At 40.2% G+C, this 18,737-nt stretch overlaps 2 protein-coding genes across 10 annotated transcripts in view; one reads left to right on the top strand and one right to left on the bottom strand.

Annotated features, from left to right (window-relative positions):
* IMMP1L (inner mitochondrial membrane peptidase subunit 1) overlaps positions 1 to 4,369 on the top strand; it is a 33,123-nt gene extending 28,754 nt beyond the window's left edge. For all 6 annotated transcript variants that reach the window (XM_083465713.1, XM_083465710.1, XM_083465712.1 and 3 more), the window contains 2 exons: positions 1,402 to 1,512; positions 4,109 to 4,369. In XM_083465713.1, the coding sequence (XP_083321839.1) occupies positions 1,402 to 1,512; positions 4,109 to 4,177 (180 nt within the window). In that variant the 3' untranslated portion in view covers positions 4,178 to 4,369. The remainder of the gene's footprint in view (positions 1 to 1,401; positions 1,513 to 4,108) is intronic.
* The window catches only part of DNAJC24 (DnaJ heat shock protein family (Hsp40) member C24), a 43,561-nt gene continuing 28,896 nt past the window's right edge, over positions 4,073 to 18,737 (bottom strand). For all 4 annotated transcript variants that reach the window (XM_083466055.1, XM_083466054.1, XM_083466057.1 and 1 more), the window contains 2 exons: positions 6,926 to 6,994; positions 4,073 to 5,430 (listed from right to left, as the gene is read on the bottom strand). In XM_083466055.1, the coding sequence (XP_083322181.1) occupies positions 5,306 to 5,430; positions 6,926 to 6,994 (194 nt within the window). In that variant the 3' untranslated portion in view covers positions 4,073 to 5,305. The remainder of the gene's footprint in view (positions 5,431 to 6,925; positions 6,995 to 18,737) is intronic.

Here is an 18,737-nt window from a genome sequence, read left to right as displayed (position 1 = left end):
GAACATTATGAAGTTAGGTCAATTCATTTCTGTGAGTCTACTTTGTGTAAAACGTAGTTGAATATTTACCTAATTGTGACACAAAACCAACTGCTTTTAAGTGCATTGACTTTGGGCCTGCTTGACCTCAAAGGTCTTACTTAGTGTCTAGGAGACAGAACCTATTCAAATAAACAGATTTCCTGGTTCACACATTATCTTCTCATTGTGGTGAAAGAATGAGACTGAAACTTGCTTCTGCTCCCAGCTTGAATAGAATTCAGGGCCAAATATTGTCCGAACAAGCCATTTGTCAATTCCAGGTATGTTAGTGTTGAAGTTAATAAGGCCACTCTTACTGCCTGGCTGTAAAAATGTGATAGACTAGAGTTAGGTAGTCATGGATTAAATATTAAGCTTATTATCTTTTCAAAAAGATTTAAGCAACCCAAAGGCTGGATCTAAGCGTGACGAACATGTTGGCTGTGACAGTTGAATAAATTGAGTGCAATCCTATGACTCTTTACTCAGAAGTAACTGTCTTTAGCAGGGCTTACCCGTTAGTGTGCTTCTCAAACTAAAATATTTAGCTGTTTTAGTATATGAATGTCAAAATCCTTGCATGGTGTATTTTGAGTTTTGTCCTGTATGTTTTGGATAAATGTGTACAATTCTGAAATGTTTTCTAGTTACTAATGCAGTTGTGCTACTGCTTCTCAGTTATCCCAGAGCCAGTTTAAAGCTGGACCTATGGCATGCAATATAATAGCTCATGCACAGTCCATATAGACAGTAAAAGGTCTCTGTCATATGATAAGGTCACCATCATTAATTTTCAAATTATAAGGAGAGACTTGCCAGTTTGTGATGGTCATTATTGCAATATTATGTGTTGTGGATCCTGCCTGCACATAGGCTGAACTGTGATCTTAATTAGAACTTTGACAAGCCCTCTCTGATAAAATGATGAGATTATTCGTAATTGATGTCACAATCAATTACCATTTAGTTCATCACAAGCTTACTAACAGGTCTAGCCTTAGTGCTGGCCCCAGGATGTTGATGAGTGTGTGGCTGCCCTGTTCATGCTGTTACTGCGACAGCAGGGCAGATTTTCAGTCAACATCCTAATGACCTCTTTTGAAGTCTATTAAATTAATGACCCTGTCACATTGGCCTAACCTCTTACATCTTCATTTGGAAGGTTTTTTTGTGTTACAAACTAGTGTTTTTGGAGCACGTGAAAGAACAGATACTTCGGGGGGGGGGGGTTCTCTCATATCTATGTCTGTTTTAAAGAAGTGTAACATTATTAATTCATTGCATGTGTGTGCTGAAGGATAAAATTAGATTGTATTGGTGGGGAAAAAATCGTATTTTCTTTCCACTATATATTTGTTATTTAATTTTGATCTTTCTCAGGTACCTAAAGGACATGTTTGGTTAGAAGGTGATAATCTCGGGAATTCTACAGATTCCAGGTGTTACGGTCCTGTTCCATATGGGTTGATAAAAGGACGCATTTGCTTGAAGGTATACTCCTGCAATCTAAAACGTGTTAATTTGACAGTTTTTATAAGTCTTGAGGCCCTGAACTACCACGATGAGACATTTTCATTATCTAGTGAAGCACAGGGACCAGGGTGTTAAAATGTTATAGGAGAGCATGATCTCCTCAAATGACTACTGCATTTAAAGATGCATAAAGCATTAGCCAACCGAGTCTGAAACTCACCCACGTAACAACAATGCGAACATAAAATCTGTTTTTCTTTAGGTCGCTGTGCCCCTTTTTATGGGCGGTATATGGAAATGTAACATTAGAAAGGAGCTACATTTCTGTTCTCCAGGCTCTTCTCAAAACACATCGAATATATAAGAAATGTTCTATGCCCCTCAAAATATTGGCTTGGACCCAACAAGCAATGCACAAAATGGGGTGTTCAAGCTCTCGCCATGTGGCAGATCCTCCTGAAAAATTGGAACCAGTTGTTAGGGTACTTTACAGAACTGCATGTGGCAGGTGCAAGTGGAATGCCTTTCCACTTCCACAAGCAGGCACTTGCATGACTCCCAGTACAGATCCTTGATGGATCCCACTGCTTTTAATCTTCCATTTATTCCTCTCTTCCCGACGTCTCTTAACCCAGTTATTGATTCATAAGAGGACCCGCACTCTAATTTCTTGCTAGCTAACTTGACTCAGCAGCCCTAGATGAAAGACTTTAATGTTCCTGGATTATTTTTTTAAAAAAACCTTTTATCTACTGGATCAATATTTACATGCTGTCCAGTCTTGAAATATTCTAAATATTCTAAGCATAGTTTGTTTTTCTATTTATTTAATAACTCTTATCTTTAAAAACGCTTTCCATCAGTTACCTAGATAAGAAGCTTGGCGAATAGGTTTTGAATTTGTGTTAAATCCCCTTTTGAAAAAATGGTGTTATGCTGGAAATCCTCTAAACCTCCTATAAAGAGACAAATAACTACCAAACTTTTAGAAGACATAAATACCAAACTTTTAGAAGACATCTGAAGGCAGCCCTGTTTAGGGAAGCTTTTAATGTTTAATAGGTTATTGTATTTTATTGTTTTGTTCGAAGCCGCCCAGAGTGGCTGGGGAAACCCAGCCAGATGGGCGGGGTATACATAATAACATAATAAATTATTATTATTATTATTATTATTATTATTATTATTACTACTACTACTACTACTACTACTACTATATGAAGGCAAATGTTAGGAAGGTTTAGAATTAGCCCTACCTTTAAAGTCGGCACCTGACTTGGGTGTCATGAAAAGCTAGTAAATATATTGCTATTTTATTTCTACTCTAGGGTCACTTGTGGTGTTTTTTGCCTTAACTACCAAACAAAACTTTGAACTTGAATAATTTAGAGGAGGAGCCCCATTTAGTGCTCTGCTTCAGGAAGTAAAATGTACTGGGTTGGCCTTCATAGTACTGTATTGCATATTTTTGTTGGAAGCGCAGCGGCTTTTGAGTTCCTTAACAACTCATGAGTATATTACTATCTGGATCATCAAGTTGTTGTTTTGTTGTTATTTATTAAATTTGTATGCCGCCCTATACTCACAGGTCTCAGGCAGTTCACAGGCTAAAATCATGATATAAAAACACAAAACACATAATCAAAATATAAACAAAAACAACTCCCAACACATTTTAAAAGGACATTGGATGTGAATCAGCCCAAGTCCTGGTTAAAGAAGAACTTTTTGCCTGGCGCCTAAAGGTGTATAGTGAAGGCGCCAGGTGAACTTCCCTGGGGAGAGCATTCCACAGACAAGGAGCCATTGCAGAGAAGGCCCATTCTCATGTTGCCACTCTCCAGACCTCTCGTGCAGGCAGCACATGAAGTAGGGCCTCAGAATATGATCTCAGGGTCTGGGTAGGTTCATATGGAAATAGGTGGTCCTTGAGGTATTGCGGTCCTGAGCCGTTTAAAGCTTTATAGGTCAAAACCTTTTCAACTGCATTTTGTTAGTTAGCATCTCTTGTTACCTCTATTTGACTTAATTCCTGCCTCAGCCACACCTCAACTGACTGTTGTAGGTAGAATACCTGGCTTTCAGAGGAATGCCTATGACCTAGGCCAGGCTTCCTCAAACTCAGTCCTCCAGATGTTTTTGGCCTACAACTCCCATGATCCCTAGCTAGTAGGACCAGTGGTCAAGGATGATGGGAATTGTAGTCTCAAAACATCTTGAGGGCTGAGTTTGAGGAAGCCTGACCTAAGCACATCACTTGCAACATAGGCCAATCACATCTGATACTAATGAAAATTATTCAAAGCCAACTCCTCCAACCTGGGTTGGTGAGACAGAAGTCATAACTCAGTGCATCTATAATGCAGTTTCCTTGCTTCTGGTACTACGTGACCATCTTTAAATGGGGGAAAATCTCTTCCATATCACAACAGTTATAAGTGGACCAAAGTTATGGATATACATATTGGTAAAATTCTGCTTTCAGCAGTCACAGTTTATTCCTCTTTAACACTTGAACTGAGAAAAGGGTGAAATAAGAGACAAGGAAGCAGCAGTAGAAGAAAAAAGATGGTTGCTCTATATCTTAAGTAATTTATTCATTTTATTTTTACAGCTCTGGCCTCCGACTGATTTTGGATTCCTACGTGCAAGTCCCAACAGTCACAGAATTTGGAATGACTAAGTGACTTAGGCAGTGTCATCTATGCTGACTTCTTTACTAATTTTTAAAAGGCTAGTAATGTATTTTGATATAAAATAAACAAGAACATTGAGACGTTCCTTATAGATGTAAGGGTTGTAATACTGGGAAATAATGTTGCTTCAGATATATAACAATTTCCATTTATCCCATTTATAAATCCTTCCGACAGTCTTACGGAGTTCTGCCTTCTTTCATTATGGTTCTCATAACATGCAAGTGTTTCCCTTCAGAACCACACATATAGGTACTAGTAGGAGTCCTGAAGCCAAGGGTTTCCTATAGTTTTAAACAGACGGTTCTTAAATAACATGGCATATACTAGAAAGTTTATCAGATTTTTCTAAAAAGGGCAATACAATTTCACAGGTGTAACATTTTTCAAAAGCTGGGAATAAGCAAGTGCCAGCCTATTAGGAACTTCTTTGCAAGTGTTCTTTAAAGAGTGGGATTAGTATGCTCTGGGGGCTGGATTGAACTAATCCACCACACTAGCAAGAAGCTAGCACAAGCACAAGCACTAGCAGAGCATGGCTTTCCCCTTCTCTTTCCTCTGTGCACCCCACACCACCCCCAAATCCACTCTGGAGGGCTGAGAGTATCCCAAAATGGCACCCAGGGGGAAGAGATGGGGGATTGTTCCATATGTCAAACAGAAATGCTTCCGTAAATCGTGAGTCGACTGTACTGCATATTGTACTGGATTGGTTTTGAAATGGCAGCATGTATGCTTTCAGAAGCCCACTTTCCAGTTTAAGATCAGTATTCCAAGTCCTGTTCATCTTGGGTACAGGATGCATTATCCTCAGAAAGGAGTAATCATGATACCAGAATAGGAGGATAACATTAAATGGTGCTCACTCGTGCAAGCAGAAGAAATGTAGTGTTTAAATCTCATACACTAAGATATGGACAATTCAAATTAAAAGACATTTGGAGCATAATTTGCATGGATTTTAAAAAAGGAATCTCTGATGCAGAAAGAAAACTTGTTTGTACTGACGTTCTTAACAGTTATTGTGCATTTTTCTACTATGGGATTTACTGACATATTGTCCATTAGTTGCCTAACACAATACATCTTTTGTGTTTCCCATATCCTTTGCGGAGTCATCGAAGAATCTCTATAAGTAATGAACAAGTATCACAGCATACTAGTGAAACCTCTTCAGCTTCTTTTTGGGAGACAGTGTATTTTCCACCACATCGACATATGAGAGAATAACAGTGATCATCTGTTGAAACAATACACAGAAACAGTAATGAGTTCCATTGCAGTTTTGAATGCTACCCAAAAGCTACTTACAAAGTGTGTATGTCAGCTTACATCTCAAGAGTTACCATAAATGTATAGTAAACTATTTTTGCAACTGAATTACATTGTAGTAGGAAATGCTTAATGTGAAAAAATCCTCCATGTGGTAGGATTTTAATAAGAATGTTAAATTATACTTTTACCAAAAAAAGCAAGACAAACCCTTATTACTGGACTAGTTCTTAAAAGCTACAATATCTAAATAGTTTCTTACAATGCTGAGAACTACTGAAATTTAATGGACCTAACTCAGTCATGCTCATTATTTTCAATGGGCCTATTCTGAGTATGTTATATATAATGTTCTATATTTGTATGTCATTCTGTTGTATTTTTTAAATTATCGTGGAACAGCTTTGCTGACCCAAGTCAGAAGAGGGATGAGATTTAAGTTTCCTCACAAATCTCTGTAGGAGCTTCAGAGAAGAAAACCATAGTAAAACAATTGTATATGTAGGCTTCAATGCATTAATGACTTAACCATTATTTTCAGTTGTCTTCTTGCATCTGCTTGCATGATTACAACCCCTTCAGCATTCAGCAAAAAGCAGCTCCTCTAAATTTCATACTACTAACCAAAAAAATTGCCTAGCAACTAAAACTTCACACCAAGCCATGCATATGCAAAGCTATGTGTCATTAGAAAATGTCATTGAAAACTAAATGCCTAGTATCGTAATGCATTTCTGTAAGTCTATGATGTGTGTGGTACAATAGAGGCTTCCTTATCACAAAAGCACCATCAGAAACAGGCAATCAAAATAATGAAGGGAAACTTCTGGATTTTTAGGTTTAGAAAAATACAGCTGAAGGTTGTATGGCAGTGGTTTTTTAAACTGAATGAGAGAAACATTCCTCCTCTCCTAACCCTAGAACTAAGGGTTACTCAATGAAACTGATTGCCATAAGATTCAGGACAGAAGTACTTCACACAATACATAATATATGGAATTACTGCCATAAGGTATGAGAACCATTGGCATCTATACCTTTAAAAGGGGCTTAGACAATATCATGGTTGATATGGCTGATTGATCAATTGAACCTCCAGGGACAGAGACTGTCTCTGAATACCCATTCTCAAGGATGCAGCCAGCAGTGAAGGACTGTTGTCTTCATGCCCTGCTTCTGGGCTTCTCCACAGCACATGGTTGACCGCTCTTGGAAACAGGTTAGACTAGATCAGCGGTTCTCAACCTGTGGTTCCCCATATGTTGTTGGACTACAACTCCCATCATCCCTGAGCTCTGGCCTTGCTAGCTAGGGGTGATGGGAGTTGTAGTTCAGCAACATCTGGGGACCCATAGGTGGAGAAAGGATGGACTAGATGGATCCTTGGCCCGTCAGCAGGACTCTTCTTATTCCTACATTAACTATTCAGTTGACTTATCAACCAGTTTCACATGGTATCTTACTGAGATTCCAGGCCATATCTTCAAGTGACACCTGAGCATCCACAGGCCATCCTTGGGTTAATTCATGTTCTGAGAAAATAAAACAGGCTTTCAGTTTGAATAGCGGGATGTGACACAAGAGGCTGCAAGTTCATAGTAATATAAACTTTATTATATTTGTTGCTTTTCACACAGAAGTCCAAAACAACTTACAGCATAAAGTTAATTCAAACCTTGTATAAAACAGTAATAAAACACAGTGCCTAAATACGTTCAATCAAGAACATTTATAAAAGGACATATTACAGCCTATGTGCTTCACTAATGGAAAGAACTGGTAAGCAGGCAAATCTCAAAAGTTGACTCCACCTCACTTCTTACAATAAATGAATGGAAGCAAGAGAGGACAGGAAAGACTTAAGCTCTTGCTTGGTAGGAAAAATGTCTTCATTGGACAGGACAGTAATTACAGAGTGCCCAAACGTTTTTAATATTTAAGTTACATCAGGGTTTGGGGTGGTTACTTGAGTCAAAAGTGTTAAAGCTTTCTTAAGGAATGGAACAAGGCCCTTTCAGCTTTCATCTGCTTCTCTACACACTCATGTCCTTGAACATCAACAGGAAGTCACAAGTTCAAGCTCCTTGTGTTTTGTGCCTGCCTGATTTTAATTTTGAGCCAAACACAGAGCAGCAAACGTTTATATTCATTACACTGTACATGGCTGTACTGACAAATGCTGTGTAGAGCACCCTAGGATTTCAGTCTAAAAAAGATCAGGCAGCAGGTGATGAGAACATTTCTGCTCATGACAATTCGAGTGGTATAAGACAGCTTCCTGTGTGCCTTTCAAATGTAAGAACGCCAGGGCTAGAAGCAAACATGCGGGGGGGGGGGGCATCAAAATGCACTAGAAATTCCTGTATAAGTTCTCTCCACAGGGCATAGTCAGTCATTTATGGTTGAGAATGTTGCTTCTTCTAACACAGCTTAATATCCAACCATTCATAAGATCTGACCACTACATATAGATATTGAGAATTAAGTTTGCACCAACATATCCAAGGATGAATGAATGAACTTTATTACGGTCACAGACCAGGATTAAGAAAAGCATATAGATAAAATAGCAGTTGGGATTTTTGACCGATAATTGTTAGGGCAAATGAGGACAAGGAAACAGACATTAAAACATCCGAATAAAATATAAGATTAAACACAGATAATGGATGGATAAAAAACTAATAATTAAAACAGATAAGAGCTAAAAACCAACAAAGTCACGCAGTTAAAACAACTGTAAGAGCATAAGAACTAAAAGACTCGCAGATAAAACAACTATAAGAGGCTGCAGAGTAGAAGCCTCTTAAATAGAGGACACTCACAACGTTAAAAACTGCTATGCAAATATGGTTAAAACAGACAATTAAAACAATATACAACACTAAATTTAGAAACAATGTACAACAATAAACTGTCCCAGGGAGTTGACTCAGAATCACCCATGGAACCGTGTTTGGGGCTTTCCATGCCGGACTATTTTGAGTTGGGCGATGGTCTGCGCTTACAGATCTGTAGACAGAATCTGGCGACAATCCAGGTCATCTGATCTTTGCCCAACAGCACAAGGTCAAATTTTTGCTTTTGCGGGAGGTCGGCGAGCCTCACCAGTAGGGGATCCATGATCTTACTATGTGCCTCTTTATAAAAGGGACATCTAAAGAAGAAGTGTTCTGGGCTTCCTATCTCTCCCAATGGACAGGTGCAAAGTCTCTGAGCATACGGGACCCTTCTAAAGGCTCCATCCAGGACCGGCGAGGGAAGAGCCGAGGATGAATTTCAATTAAGCCTCAATTTTTCCTCCTGAAAACGTGGTTGCACACCCCTTCTGGACTCGTAAAATGTACTCGTCCCACCCTCCACGTTTGGCTCCTAGGTCAATAAGTTTCATTTATTTATTTTTCTGAAACACCAGGTTCCATGGTAAATATATTGATTGGGAACTCTCGGGTTCTGTGCAAGATGTATAATTCCTCAAGCTCTCAAATTTGAAATCCACCGATCTAGTCCTATACCCAGTGCCCAGTATGAAGCACATTAGCTACTTTTCCCCCTTCGCAAACCTGAATATAGATGCCTCTGTTATGAGAGAACTACAATACATGTACCTCTATACACTCTATAATTATTTTCAAACATAAGCAATTGGTATATGCTGTATTTTTCGCTCTATAAGATGCACCCGACCATAAGACACACCTAGTTTTTAGAGGAGGAAAACAAAAAAAATATTCTGAATCAAATGTTGTACTAAACTATTTAATAAACAACCGGTATATCAGAATCATATTATAACCATGTAAAGTGAACAGCAGTTAACAGTGGCATTAAGAACCACCATCACTGTCATTAACAAATGAAGAGAGACTAAGGTTCGAGCACTCTTCTAGTCTTCTGTAAACTCCAATAATTCATCAGTGCTAGAGTCAGAATTTATGAAGCTCAGTTGCTCACAATCACAGAAATCACTTTCTTCGCTATCTTCATATAAAATACCATCTTCATTTCCATCCAAAGCATTGCTAATGCCACATTTTTTGAATGACCGGACAACAATTTCCTCCTTCACCGAGTGCCATGATGTTTTCACCCATTCACAAACTTGTGTGATAGTGGGCCTCCTCATTTGTCCAGTAGGTGTCAGATCATGATTACCAGCAGCCATCCATTTGTTCCACTCTTCTTGCACAAAGACCTTAAATGGCTTGTTGATGGAAACGTCGAGAGGTTGCAACTGGCTGGTAAGACCTCCAGGAATTACAGCTAGATGAGTCTTCACTTCTTTAAAGCACTTTTTTGTAGTTTCGCTAATATGTGCTCTAAACTGGTCAAGAACTAATAAGGCAGGTTTTTTCAAAAGCCCTCCAGGACGTTTGGACCACACTTGTTCAACCCATACTCTCATTCCATTTTCGTCCATCCATCCTTTCTCATGAACATGTACAACAATTCCACTTGGAATCACTTCTTTTGGAAATGTTTTCCTTTTGAAAATTAACATGGGTGGCAATTTGGTGCCATCTGCACAGCAAGACAACACAACCGTGTAATGGGTTTTCTCATGTCTGGAGGTTTTCATGGTGATAGCCTGGGCACCTTTCAGATCAACAGTCCTATAAGATGGCACATCAAAGGTTAGCGGGACTTTATCCATATTCCCAATCTGGCCAATTTCAAACCCATTTCTCTTCCTAGCATCAATTACAAATTTATGAAAAGATAGAATCTTAGATTCATATTCTTTTGGCATTTTTTGTGCAATTCTAGTTTTGGTGCGCATGGCAAGGCCACATCGCCTCATAAATCTGTAGCACCATGATGGTGATCCAGTAAAATCGTGAATGCCTTCCTCTACAGCAATGCGTTTGGCTTCATATATTATCATTTTTGTAGAGACAGTGAAGCCATTATTCCGGTGATTTGTGATCCATTCTTTCATGGCCACATCCAACTGTGGCCACTTTGCAGCATTTCCACGAAAAGTGTGCTTGCTTTTATCTGCTTTTTGCAGCTGATCCTCCTGTTTCCTCCAGTCTCTTATCATTTTTTCAGTTGGTGGTGGCCCAAAATGTCTCTCCGCTGCTCTGTTTCCATGTTCCTTAGCATATTTTACTACCTCTAGTTTAAAGGGAATCTTATACGCCACTCTTTTCTGCTTTATCATCCTTATCAGAATGGGGAGGTTTTCTGCAAGAAAATACAGTGATGAAGGAACTGTCAGTAATGTATGGTATCTCCAATGTTTACCACTGAGCGCTGACCATACCTTTAACGAATGGCATCATAGTAAACATAGCCAACCTACAGTCTGTAAAAAACAACAACCCGGTATAACCCTAAAATTTTATTGATATTATTATTATTATTATTATTATTATTATTATTATTATTAATAATACCACGCCCATCTGGCTGGGCTTCCCCAGCCATATTATAGCATATGCATCATTTTGCTTTCTTGAGTTGTCCTAGGCATAGCAGCCAACTCCTAGAGGCCTAGGTGCCTTCGCTCCCCCCCCATTTAATATTTGAGGGAGTCGTCCCCCCCCATGTTGATGGGCATTGCCATTCATATAGTGTGCATGCACTTTGTCGCAGTTCTCAACCTGCAGGTCCCCAGATGTTGTTGGACTACAACTCCCATCATCCCTTGACTCCTATCTTCCCTGAGCTCTGGCCTTGCTACCTAGGGGCGATGGGAATTGTAGCTCAACAACATCTGGGGACCCACAGGTTGAGAAAGGCTGAATTGCTGTATGTGAGGTGGGGCTTACCTGCCCCCCCCAATATTTTATTCAAGTTGGAAGAGGGAGGGAGGGAAGGAAGGAAGGCAGGAAGGGAGAGGGAGAGCTCACATCTGTGCATGCCTGTGGCGGGCAGCTGCCTTGCCTCACCAGAACCAGAGCAAAAAGAGGAGGAGATGCTGGGGCAGGAGCCGTGTAAGTGGCTCTCCCTTTGCTCCTCCCACCTCGCTGTAAAGCCAGCAAGAGCCGCAGCCATGCTCTGCGCGGCTCTTGCTTTAAAAGCAGAGCTGCGCAGAGCATGTCAGTGGCAGCAGCTCTTGCTGGCTTTGCTCCATAAGACGCACAAACATTTCCCCTTACTTTTTAGGAGGAAAAAAGTGTGTCTTATGGAGCGAAAGATACGGTATATACATGTGGCAATATCCAAGATTGGCACACTTTTAGCTGCAACTCCCTACTATTTAAAAATTGCTGCCTCAAGACTAATGAAGAATGGGCTTCTTTCAGAAGTATGAACCATAGTTCACCTGTCATGTTTGTCCATATCCCCACGTGCCTTATGTAGTAGGTATATTTCTGATCATATACAACTTCTGTATACAGTGGTACCTTGGGTTAAGAACTTAATTTGTTCTGGAGGTCCGTTCTTAACCTGAAACTGTTCTTAACCTGAGGTACCACTTTAGCTAATGGGGCTCCCTGCTGCCGCCGCCATGCGATTTCTGTTCTCATCCTGAAGCAAAGTTCTTAACCCGAGGTACTATTTCTGGGTTAGTGGAGTTGTAACCTGAAGCATCTGTAACCCGAGGTACCACTGTATATTGATCTATTCTCTCCCAGCTTTTTGCCTTTACCCTTTACAGATTAATAAACAAAGCTAGGAGAAAATAGTAACAGCTAGGTCTGATGTCATATAGGTATACCTTGCAAAATGAGTAGACACAGTGTAACAGGGTGGTAAGCGATTTATCAGATTTATCAGTTAACAGCTTCAGTCCCTACTGGATCAAGTACACCGGGCATAGGCAAACTCTGCCCTCCAGATGTTTTGGGACTACAACTCCCAACATCCCTAGCTAACAGGACCAGTGGTCAGGGATGATGGGAATTGTAGTCCCAAAACATCTGGAGGGCAGAGTTTGCCTTTGCCTGAACTACACTCTAGCAAAATGATGTAAACTTGGAAAGAAACAAAATAACGGAACAGTTTGTTCCATTTGCCTTGCTTAGGATACCACTATACAGCTAGTTCTGTGCATGGTCACAGCTATGCATACTTTGGAATATTAGAGTTCCTTATTTTCCCCAACACTTTTTTTAAAAATGGGGAATTTGCACCAGTCCAATGGTCACAATCTCTCATAGTCAGTCTTGGGGCTGTGTGGTAGTGGTGGCCAGGGCCAAAGCCAAAAGTGGCTAATGCAACACATGTGGCTACTTTCCATGTACAGTAAGCTAAATCCCTGCCATGCAAGTCAGATTTCTGCACACACAGCTATCCGTTCAAGCAAGCAAGAGGCAGTATCTCAGTTCATTGACATATTCCAGGTAAGCAAAGGCACTCAATGAGGGTACAGATCAAGGATGGTGAGGGGCATGGCCTAGGATGATAGAAAGACCTGGAGGACCTCATTTGACCCATGGAAGGGATGCTACCCACCCTTGATTTAGAACTAATATAGATACTTAAAATCACATTGGTGCTATATAATATTTTGATCACAGTTGTGCTTTGGTATACAATGTTCTATGAGCAAATGAATACTAATTCACGATACCCAGTTTATCATCTCAGATTACTGGTTACAGAGAATACTGGAAAGGAGCTAAATCAAATCTAAAATGAATGCCAATCTGTGAAGAAAGCAGCTCTCAACTAGTAATCTGAATTTGATAGTACCATGCTAAACTGTAAAAACGTAGGGATTCATACTGTAACTTGGCAATTGTGGTCCACATTCTGTCATGAGTAGTATGCATGCATTTGTTACAAACTGTTTTAGAACAAAGGTTATCCTGATGTTCCTCATTTTGGTGCAACCAGTCTGCTACCATAGTAGTTAACTATGAATAATGTATTGGTAGTGAAATTAAACACTTATTTTAACTGCCCTCATGTATTGGTGAAAAAAATCTAATTAGCACTTTAATATTAAAGCATGATTTCCCCCCCATGCAATTCATTAATTAGCGGCCGATTATCCAGTATCAAGTTGGCCTGTGGTCTCTGCCTCCTTTTTGCAACATTAAATTGTGATTCTAATTTTACCTGAAATCTACACTATAGATCTCCAGGGAATGAGTTTCATCTAAATTAATCTTAATGAAGGCAATTAAAACAAATCAGACAAGTTAGATATAATTACTGGATCAATAAAACCTCTTTGACCTAACCTATTCTGAACACCTCCAGTACATTAAATAGATATATATTAAAACAAAGTTAACCCACTTACATCTAAGACTGAAATAGTAATAAATGAGAATGAGGGGGGGAGGAAGCTTTATCTTCTCTTATCAGCTTAATCCATCTTGGCAATTATGCTGATGCTCCAAATCACTAGAAGAAATGCTACAGTAGATGGAACCAGTCAAAAATACTAATAAGAGTTTTCCATCTTCAGTTCCTTCTATCTTTTCTATCTAATTTCATGGATTACACACTCTGTTGTTCTTTGCCAATATATATGTAATAAGACTTAGATTTATTTTAATGTCACTTATGGAATTTGGGCAATAATGTATCACAACTGAACCAACCACTGTATATTCCAGGAAATTTGAAGTCTATCACTCATAGACCATAGCAAAGCCTTGTTCTATCTCCAACACAACTCAAATCTGTGTGCTTGAGGGCTCAGTATGCCAGGCTGTTACAATGGATGAGAGACCTTTGAGAACCTCCCATATGTCCTTTCTGCCTTCTCTTTGCAGGAGAAGTTGGAGAACAAGAACAAAGCTATGGAAACCCACAGAATGTAAAAAGTGGATCCATATGAACATTTACCAAGGGTTCACCATATGCATGTTACCACTTGGATGGCACTGGTGAAGCTGTGTAGTAAATGGGCTATACAGTGGTACCTCGGTTACAGGTGCTTCAGGTTACAGACTCCACTAACCCAGAAATAGTACCTCAGGTTAAGAACTTTGCATCAGGGTGAGAACAGAAATTGTGTGGCAGTGCGGTGGCAGCAGGAGACGCCATTAGCTAAAGTGGTGCTTCAGGTTAAGAACGGACCTCCAGAACGAATTAAGTTCTTAACCCAAGGTACCACTGTATCTAAAAATTTCTATTTCTAAATAAATATTGATTTTATATTGTGTGTCCTTAGATGTCTCTCTGAATTTTAAGTAATACTACATAGTGAGCGGATATGCAGTTCTTTACTGATTCAGTGAGGAGGGCGCATCAGACGCGGCTAAAAGGGAAGCCCCCCCCCCCCGTGTTTTATCAGGGTTGAGTGCTAAAATTATGGGGGATGGATGGACTCCACTTTAGCAGGAGACTCTGGTATAATCAGGTTTGCATGGAATCCTGCTGACCTGAGCACAATTTAAGTCCTATTCATCAGTAGATGAGAAAGGTTGAACTCTGCTCACTTGGGATGCACACTTCTGTTCGTAGCTGGGGACAGGCACACATAGCCAACACAGGATTTAACCCCACATTTATGTCTGTCAGATGACGGACATGAAGGAAAAGGGCCTCACAAGTCAACCTGTACCTGTTGCGGACCAAAGTTGGCCCATGGACCGGAGGTTCTTCATTGCATGTCTTACAAGCCGAAAATTGAAGACAATTAAAAGGGATGCTGGGAATCTTTTAAACAGCATTACATAACTATTAGAAGCACACTTCAGTAACACTTTGCTAGAAAGTCTAGCTCAGTATTGTCTACACTGACTGGCAGCAGTTGGTTCTCCAGGGTTTCAGTCAGGGGTCTTTTCCCACCCCAAAGCCTTGCTCCAGAAGGTGGGGCAGGGGGAAGGAAGAACAGCCCCTGTTAAGCAAAACTAAAAGCCATACAAGAAGAGGAAGAGGGGGGTAGATGCTTGCTGTAATTTGTTGATGTTGTGCTAATATATAGTTTGAGTATGATATACATGTTTATGAACACTGTAGGGCCACGAATACACTGCTACCATTCAGGCTGAACCTTGCCTGAAACCCACTAAACTGTCCTGGTAGGGCAGGGGGAGCTTGTAAGCCCTAATGGCAAGAACCCTTCCCTTAAGTCCAGCTCTAGAAATAGTAATTAATTGAGCAGCTTCAGATTTACTTTCTTATTCTAGCACCTGAGAAAGATTCATGAGATGCGGCTTGATCAATACATATATTTCACAGCACTGCAAAATCACACCATTTAGACTGGAAGATCAGAATAAATTCATTTTTATGTTCTTCTTCTGACTTTTCCTCACAATAATTTATATTAGATTATATTCAGTTATATCTAGTCAACTGATGATTTGCAATTTTAAAACTTTATATGGTTTTTATTGTGTGTATATAATTGGTGTAAACTGCTTTGATTTTTTATAATGAAATTGTAGTATACAATAAAAATAATTTAAACAAATAAAATGGCCAATTCTCAGTTCACGATTCTATCACAATTCAGAGGGGCTTGTTTAGGAATGGTTGTGTTATAGCACTGCAATCAGAATTAGTTTTCTTGAGCATTTGGTTGTCATTTTTAAATTAACATCATAATAAAACAAGTTGAGATTTTTGTTGTTGTGTGTAAATATTAGGGGCTGTCACCCCTGTTCACCATCCCTCCCTACCTGCCACCCTCCCCAACTCCCCAACGCCCTCCACTTACACCTTGCCCAACCCCTCACAGCTTCTTTAATCCCCCACCCCCTTCTACCCTCTCATCCCTCAACAACTCCTTCAACCCCAGCCCTTCAACACCTCCATCTCAGCTTACAACTTCCCATTTGCCAACCCCATCCTCTCTGTTAGCTCAAAGCTCTCCTTTACCCACTGTTCACCCAACCCCCTCAACAACCAGTGCTTTTCTACTAGAAAAATAAGAAGCCGGGAAATCCTCTCATCTTCCCCATCTTGGAAACGAAGAGCGATGTGTGGAATCCTTCCCAGAATCTTCCAAAGGCTTCCAAAACCCAGCACAATTGCAAGTGCAGTCCCAATTCTGCCTGCTAGCTTCAAGCTGAAGGGAGGGTGGGGGTGAGCAAATGGCTTTCAGGCACTGTGCCAGAAGCACAGAGACAAATCAAATCCCAGACTTCCTACCAACTGAGGAGCTAAGGAGGGAGCAGTGATCATCTCAAACATGGGAAGCTGTTCTATAAATATTGGTAGACTGACTAGCAATGGATCTCCAGGTTTTCAACACAATTTGTTTGCCCAGACCATCCTTGAGATATGATGGGAATTGAAATTTTTGCATAGAAAGAATGTGTTTGGAGTTCCAGCTCTTCCCCATTGCGAGTGCCTCTGAAGTGCTGCTGTGGGGGCAATTCTCATCCAACCTCTCCAACTCTGAGAGAAAGCCTGAGGCTTGTCAAGCCTGGCAGAAGACTCACCGTAATGCTGTTTGAGAAAGCTAGTCTCTCTTGTGGCAGTGCCCATTGCTGCACCCTGTGTCATCCACCCACTCCTAATTTGGGCAGTTGTTCTCAACTATGGAACTATCAGGCAGATTTGTCAATAAGCTTCCCATTTTCAGTAATCACTTTAACAGCAGGAAGTACAGTGGTGCCCCGCAAGACGAATGCCTCACAAGACGGAAAACTCGCTAGACAAAAGAGTTTTCCGTTTTGGAGGTGCTTCGCAAAACGAATCTCCTATGGGCTTGCTTCGCAAGACGACAATGCCTTGCGAGTTCCTGCAGGTTTTCTTTCCTCCCCCCCCCTTTTTCTAAGCCGCTAAGCCACTTATCAGCTGATCCGATCAGCCGATAAGCCGCTAAAAGGCGCTAATAGCGCTAATCCACTAATCTGTCAATGGGCTTGCTTCGCAAGACGAAAAAACCGCTAGACGAAGAGAATCACAGAACGGATTCTTTTCGTCTTGCGAGGCACCACTGTATTGTTTTGGAAGAACAGGACTATAAATGCCCAATAGATCCCAATGGATTTAAAATTAGTTGCTTTCCTTTAAATCAATTCCTTTCAATAAAATTGTTTTGGTATACTGCAACAACACATTAACTTTAGCTAAAACCAAAAGTTGTGTATTATATGCATCCTTGCTGACACTCCACCGATCGCAACGGAAGTTACACAGCCACTGCTACTGCCCAATCTCTCTTTTCCAAGTCCCTTCAAGCCTCACTAGAAAAACAAAGGTTGCACAGAATCAATGCCTGTAGATTTCAATCAAAGCAAATTCCACACGCTTTACTTATCTGAATGGGTAACAGCCCGAAACATTAAAAAAAAGCAAATCTGAAAAAGCTTCACAACCTCAAAAATTAAAATACGCATTAACTGTCATTTTCTGTGCATTACTTGTAAGGACATAAAGCTTAATTGACTGGACTGACTTTTATGCTAGAGTGTATATCTCAAAGTCTAACTACAAAATGGACAGAGCATAAACAAATACATTTCTGCCAATTTTTACACAAGGGAAATTTCTTAACCCCAGCTCCAAGTTAGTCTCTCTCCCTCTCTCTCTTGGCAAAACCAGCTGCTCTTTCTATTAAGCTACAAGCCAAAAATAAAACTAGTTCAAAAATAATTTTGCTCATTTCAGTTTAACATCTAACATCCCAAATAGCACATTTTGAAAAAAGAGAAAACGATAGACACCAAATAATTCATGATTAAAAAAATAAGCTTGTATACGCCGTATATTATTCCGTTGATTATGTGTATCTGCCAGCCACGCTGACTAAGCTTTTGTTTCTCAAATAAAATTGTGGCAACCTTAACAGCAGGGAACTTAAAACAGCAAGAGAGAGAAAGGTTTGATGGTGTGCCAGCGTACAATGGAAGGGAATTCAATAACATGCTGCAGAGACAGTGAGCTTTTATCAGACACACTGAAAAGTGGTGGTAGCTACACGTCAATGCTGGACCAGAGTGTGTTACCGCAGAGTGCGACTGAGTGTTTTCCCCACAGGCAATACACTATTATTGACTCCCCCCATTAACATGTAGGGTGGATATACATTTATTGAAGGTTCTAATGGAAGGCTGAGGGACTCCTATCCTGAGGCCAGAGCAGAAAGACAGCCTATCACTTCATGTAATGGTAGCCCATGTGTGACAGACCTGACCTACATTTTCCCCTTTCTTTCTCACAACAGCCTGTCACTGTTTTAAGATGCTATTTTCCCCAAGATGTACATATATATGTGTGTGTGTGTGTGCGCGCGTGCTGGAACTGCCTGGTTAATGCATTTAACTGGAATATAACTTGCTTCCTTAGACGCTTATACCAGGGATGCATTATGAGAAATATTCTGAAATATGCTCAATTCCTAAAGACTGGTAGAAAGAATGCACTTTAATGACTGTGAAGTGTTTATAAATATGCGGCAGTATACCTTTG

The sequence above is a fragment of the Podarcis liolepis genome (genome assembly GCF_965112155.1).
Source record: "Podarcis liolepis genome assembly, chromosome: 1".
Classification (NCBI taxonomy): domain Eukaryota; kingdom Metazoa; phylum Chordata; class Lepidosauria; order Squamata; family Lacertidae; genus Podarcis; species Podarcis liolepis.
Note: the sequence above shows the minus strand (reverse complement) of the source record. Positions and strands in the feature narration are given on the sequence as shown.